At 36.2% G+C, this 6,666-nt stretch overlaps 1 protein-coding gene across 6 annotated transcripts in view; it reads left to right on the top strand.

Moving 5' to 3' along the window:
• Positions 1-6,666, top strand: part of LOC106868434 (inversin) — a 385,976-nt gene that overhangs the window by 273,221 nt on the left and 106,089 nt on the right. For all 6 annotated transcript variants that reach the window (XR_001409281.2, XM_014913697.2, XM_014913696.2 and 3 more), the window contains one exon: positions 6,336-6,442. Coding sequence is in view for 5 of the 6 variants with exons in the window: in XM_014913697.2 (XP_014769183.1) it covers positions 6,336-6,442 (107 nt within the window). In the remaining variant the exon portion in view is untranslated. The remainder of the gene's footprint in view (positions 1-6,335; positions 6,443-6,666) is intronic.

Raw genomic sequence — 6,666 nt, 5'->3', positions numbered from 1 at the left:
ATATATATATATATATATATATATATATATAAAGGGAGAATTCACAAAAAAAAACAAAATACGAAAACAGGTGGTGTAGACAACAAACAGATGTATTAGTTTAATGTTCGGGAAGTAAAAAAGTCTTTAACGTTTCAAGCCTACACTGTCCACTTGTGATCAAGAAAGACCATCCTGACCATTGCTCATGCAAAATGCTAGCAATGCCCATGCATGAGGTTACTGCACCAGCAGTTGTCTCCACTCAGGTTTGTATTCATGGCTTCCATACTCACTGCAGTGCCCTCCTACTTGACTGGGTGTCAGATAATTTTCTTGCCAGCGATTGCATTTGCACAGCCTAAAATCTTAGGTCCAATAAGGCTTGCACAGAACCTCACAGACCCTCTCCACCTACTGACATAATCTAAAGACATGGTAGGTAAGATATCCAGTGCCTATATGGGTTGCAAGCTCAGGAATATAGGAGTGCCATGATCTCAAGTGCAAGCAAAACATCCCCAAAATGTTCAGAATCATTCGCTGCATATCTGGTTTTATATCAGTAACCTTCTCCTAGAGACATACTTTAACAAAAGCTAAGAGGTACCTCACTCCCAGCAATCTTCCAGCAAACAGGACACTAACCCAGAATTTACACACACACACTTCTCTCTCTCTCACACACATACACACACACAACACCACACAATGGTGGTCAGTGAGGAAACTTGGGATAGATGAATGGTTAGTGAGAGCTGTGCAAGCCATGTACAGGGACATATTTTCAGTAAGGTGAGGGTTGGCAACGAGTACAGTGAAGAATTCCAGGTAGAGGTAGGGGTCCACCAAGGTTCAGTCCTCAGCCTCCTCCTATTTATCATAGTTCTCCAACCAGTAACAGGAATTCAAGACAGCATGCCCTTGGGAGCTCCTCAATGACTAGTGACGGAGACCTTTGGAAATATGCTGTGCTTGAGAAGACCCGGCAAGCCAAGTGAGACCATAACCTATGGCCTATGCCAGGGGTGTAACCAACCAGCCCACTTATGCATACCTTTCCTTCAGTGGACACTAAACTCTTCTTGCGAAGACCTGTTGAGGCAAGTGAAATCGAAATTGAAATCAAATTTGATGACTGGCATCCATGCTAGTGGAGTGCTAAGAGCACCATCCGAGCGTGATCGTTGCCAGATTACACTCGGATGGTATTCTTAGCTGGTGGCACATAAAAAGCACCATTCGAGCGTTATTGTTACCAGCGTCGCCTTACTGGCACTTGTGCCAGTGGCACGTGAAAAGCAACATTCGAATAAGGTCATTGACAGTGCTGCTGGACTGTCTCCTGTGCAGGTGGCACATAAAAAACACGCCGTTGCCAGTACCGCCTGACTGGCCCTCAGGCCAGTGGCACGTAAAATCACCCACTGCACTCTCAGTGTGGTTGCCATTAGGAAGGGCATCCAGCTGTAGAAACTCTGCCAGATCAGATTGGAGCCTGGTGTTGCCATCTGGTTCGCCAGTCCTCAGTCAAATCGTCCAACCCATGCTAGCATGGAAAGCAGACGTTAAACGATGTTGATGATATATATATATATATATTATGTGAATGTACTAAACTTAAAAAGTAAGTGCAGGAATTGATTTGTTTAACTAAATCTTTCAAGGCAGTGCTCCAGTATGACCACAGTTCAGTGACTGAAACAAATAGAAAGGAAATAAAAAGAAATAATCATTCCAAAATAACTGGAAGGAGTTGCAGCCATAAGAGCCTCAGAATATTATAACTGTGGAACCTAAAGAACTGATGACTGGTTTATTTTGAAGAGTTTAACAACTGAAAAGGATCAAAGCAGCCTAAAGTTTTTACTGCTCATGTTCATGTAGGAGTAATAACTACCTGGGAAAGTAGATTTCATATTAATAAAGATTCCTGCTTTTAGAAATATGCCCTATATTTTGGGTAGTAGGTAGATGTTGAAGATAAAGGATGGTGGATTTGGGTTTTAGGAGTCACAAGACATGAGACTTAGAGATTTATAAGCTATAGTCAAGATGGAGACAAATGTTAACATAGAGGAGAGAGAGAAAGAGAGAGATCCAGTATATTATTTTCATTATTTATGTATCAAACAATATTTTCAATCTCTGGTCATCCTAGCTCTGTTTCTGCTATCTCTTTCCATAATTATAATTTATTATTGTTCTATATCACAATGCTATTTTTTTTTTCTTTCTTCTCCACTCATACATAAATACTATTCTTTCAATCTAGAACTGTATTCTCTTTGAACTTCATCTCTGCTCACAACTTTCAACCAATAATTAACCTTTAGCTATGTAATATAGTACTAACCTCTTTCAGTCGCCTTGTTGATAGGTTTTTCCACCTGGTTTAGACTAAAGACAAAAATACAAAAATATTTATCCTTCCAAATAGAAAACAAATAATAAAGATATAAAATATATATAAACTAAAAGAAATTACAAGCTGAATATATCTTTGAAATTTGGAATCCATATCAAGAAAATCTTCTCACAAAATTATGTAAGCCACCTAAAATCACATGCCTCTACTATGTAGTATAACATATATTATACATACATGAAACAGCTGAACAGCCTAACTATGGTACATACGCATTACCTAAGACATACTTTTATGGGTTCACACTTTCCTTTACAGTCTATCATTCACTATATAAAAAAGGAAACCTCTGAAGATCTGTGCAAAGTCTAAGAAATTGGAAATGTTCTTAGTTATGTTCTCAGTAGTGTCATTTATTGTTGATGTTTAATTTTTTTCTTGCTTCCTTCACTTTTCTGTTTACTATATTCCACCAAACTAAATATATATTTGCCATCCTAAATTCTCCCCCATTCCTCCCCCCCTCTCTCATCTCATAGTAATGATATTGTAAGTTAAAGTGTAACAATATCAAATATATTTATGAAGTAAAGTGAATCAGTAAAGAAAGAACATTATTTTCTGCTTTATGTCTTTCAATTTTGTTTGGCTGGTGAAACAATGCTTGGAAGTTTTTCTGTGATAGCTGCAAGAAATTAAGTAAAAAAAAGAACTGACGTTGCCTGAAGATAAAACAATAATGAACATTGTCAGAAGCTTTGCCATTTTGCTAAATCTGAGGCAATTTGGCTGTCTGTTGGTTCCGTAGTTATCTATTCAATCACGGTAGCAGTTTTTTCAACAGAATATTCTTTAGTTTCAATGTATTTAGCAGACAAGTTATTGCTTTATCGTAAGAAAAACCATATGTAGACTTATACTATTCAATTTCATTGTACTATAGCACATCTCCAGGTGCAATTGTAGATTACAAAAGATATATACTAGAAGTTTCACCTAAGAAGCTAAAATGAAATGTCATTCTGTATATTTGATATTAAAACTTCTATATATAAAACTGACTTACATAGAAATATCAGTGAGAGAAGCTATATTTAAAAAATTTATTTACACACATTTTACATTTTAGCTTCCATTTAAAGAATTGAGGCTACTTTAGAAATTTGGAACTAATGGAAAATTAGATTAAGATAAAGTAGGATGGTTTATAACACTTTAGTTACTCTTCATTTGCAGGCAGGAAATTAAAATGTCTTTTGAAAAATTGAGTTAAGTTTATTTTCAGTCTTGGAATTTAGTTGATTCCCTTTCTTTTAAAGCATATCCATTCTCCTCTTTATCTTAAACATCTGAGGCTTTCTCTCCTAACTAGATCTCACATATCATCTCTTACTCACATGCAAACCACATATCCTGGTTCACTCTGAGATAGAAATTTCTCAACCCCTATCAACAAATCATTTCCATTATCCCTAATACACTCTCCACTCAAATTTCTCTTGAATAGGTGATGTCTACATCTACACAGATTCGACCCTCATTCCTCTCAACAATGATTTCCAGTTACTCCGGCTCAGAGTTTCCCTCCCTCACTTCCTACACTACATCTGCCTCCTCTATTACTCTCTGAATTCCTCAAACTACCAGCAATTCTTCAACCATATCCCCTCCTGCATTACAAATATCTTTCTTATCTCTCCACTCTTCAAAGTCATCATTCTTGGTGATTTCAACGTTCACAACCCCTCAAGATTTTCTCACTCTTCCTACACCAATGTTACTGGGGCAGAAGCTAAATCCTTTGCTGTTCTCAAATCTTTACACTAACTTATTTTTATCTTCTACCCATACTCTAGGCTGACACACATAGACAACCCTACCCCCACCCACCCAAGCACTCTTGATCTCTTCCTCACCTCAAAACCTTAACTTCTACCAAACCATTACCATCTCTGCACCTACTGGGTCATCAGACCACTCAATCCCTTGCCATATCTGCTCAACATATAACCACATACTGTACAAAATTCACCCCTCCAATTCCTGCAGCATAATTGGTTAATTTAGTTAGGATAAACGATACAGTTACACTGAGCTAGTTACTAATTAACATCATGCAAGTTGTGATTATCTTTGTATTCTATGAACAGCATTAACAAGTGAGCAAAAGAATTAGTTGTAGGAAAATCTGCTGCAAACATCTCAAAGTTAGACTCCATAGATGCTGTGTAACCCTAGGCCATTCTTGTTTGAGTAGATTTCTGATTCAAAAATATTCCAGAGCAGTTCATCTCATCGTTTTGCATCTCTGGGACTACATGTTTTAATGTTCTTTGGAATTTGGGTGTTATGGTCCCTAAAAGATGAAATTATGGTTGGTGTGTTTATGGCTGAATGATTAAGAAGGTTGCCTTGCAATCCCATTTCTCAGGTTTGATCTCACTACATGGCATCTTTGCTGAGTGTCAGTCACCATGACCTCCACTGAATCCAAGCCTTGTCAAGGAAACTAAGTAGACAGAAACTATGTAGAAGCCTATTAGATTGATTGTACCTGTAACTTGAAAATCCAACCTTGTTGCATACTGTGTAACTTTGATTTTGTCTGAGAATTACATTATGGGGAGATCCATTCAACGACATATGTGGATCTTTTTGGTTACTGACACAGATTTGGAAATTTTAAAATTAAATGAAAATTTTGATGTAATTTTTCACACTGGATCTGAATTTGGGATTCATTTATTCCAGATAAAATTTAGGAAAATTTTACAGAGGTTTAAAGTTCATTTTTGGCTAATTTGAAAACAGGAATTAGAAGCTGATATTTTCTGTGTGATAGCTGTCTGTCACAAAACGATTCTCATCAAAACTTGAGATGGTGGTTGCAATGGTGAAAGTGTCACTGTAGGACAGAAACAGCATTGTTGTTACAATGGAAACACAGCAGACTACTCGTTACTATGGAAACAGCCACCAATGTGCAATTTACAGTCGCAAAATATTTTCAGGGGCCCTTAAAATACTATTGTGGATCCCCAGTTTACTATTTTGTTGCATAGACCCCCCCCCCCCGTTATATGGACCCCCATTGAGAACCACTGTTTGATGTTGTGAAAAGAAAGCCTAAAACCTAAAACCTATTTAGCAAATACAAGATAAATAAAAGGGATTGGTGTAGTCCTTTGCTTAAAAAAAGGTAAAGGACAACTAGTCAACTAGTTGGTAAATGTAGATAATTCCTAGAGTGAAATTGAAAGAGACAGATATAACAAAAGTAGAAAAAAAATATGTTGATTGAATAGTCCTTGCTAAAAAAAAAAAAAAAAAATGGTGAGTTGAGGAGATGGTGTTGGTGTATTGGTATTTATATATTCAGAAGAACAAAGGCCATTTTAGAAAAATAAGCAGATAGAAAAGATAACAGGTCAAAAGCTAAAAATTGTTGACCTGTAAGTCTTTGCTTTATTAAGCAGGTAAGCTTTTTCATGAAGTCTGTTTGTCTCTGACAAGTGTATGTATAATTATTGGAAACGATCATGAAATGAGCTGAGTTTATGTGGAGACCAATAACAGTAGTTAGATGACTGGGTATGGTTAGTGAAAGCATCTCTTTTCAGTGCAGTGTATGTATGGTTAGTGAAAATAACCTATTGTCAGTAGTGTGTATATAGTTACTGAAAACACTGCACTGAGTGTGAACAATTATCGATCACTATCTAATGTGTGTATTTGTGTATTTAAAAATAAAACAGTAATCAAGTGAGAGTATATTATTAGGTGTGTGGATGTGTATGATTGCTGAAATTAACAACTAGATGATATATATATATATATATATATATATATATATATATATAATAAAATGCTATTGGTATAAGGAAATGTTTTTATAAACATTGAAAATACCTGTTCTTTATTGTGCACATGTGAATCAGAAAGTTCAGAAATCAATAAAGTGTAATGTTGAGAATTTATTTCTTACCAGGTCACTCACAAATCATCAGTATTTTACTGGACAATGGTGCTGATTATGCTTGTTCAGACTCCAACAGTGCTACTCCACTTCACTATGCTGCCAAAAACAATTGTGCTGTAAGTAAATAACTCACGAGCCATATGATTATTAGTTCATTCTTTCTCAATTCTAGGCGTTATTGTTGTTGTTGTTGTTGTTGCTGTTGTTTTTGCTGTTTTTAACTGTTGCCAATTATTGATTCCATCAGCTGTTAGGGTCATATATACAACCCTCTTATTCTGAGATCTTTCATGATGTGTCTTCTCACCATTTACAGAGGCAACAGTATAATTAATGTGAA

This window comes from Octopus bimaculoides, chromosome 1, assembly GCF_001194135.2.
Source record: "Octopus bimaculoides isolate UCB-OBI-ISO-001 chromosome 1, ASM119413v2, whole genome shotgun sequence".
Taxonomy (NCBI): Eukaryota; Metazoa; Mollusca; class Cephalopoda; order Octopoda; family Octopodidae; genus Octopus; species Octopus bimaculoides.
The sequence above is the reverse complement of the archived record's forward strand: the minus strand, read 5'-3'. Positions and strand labels throughout refer to the sequence as shown.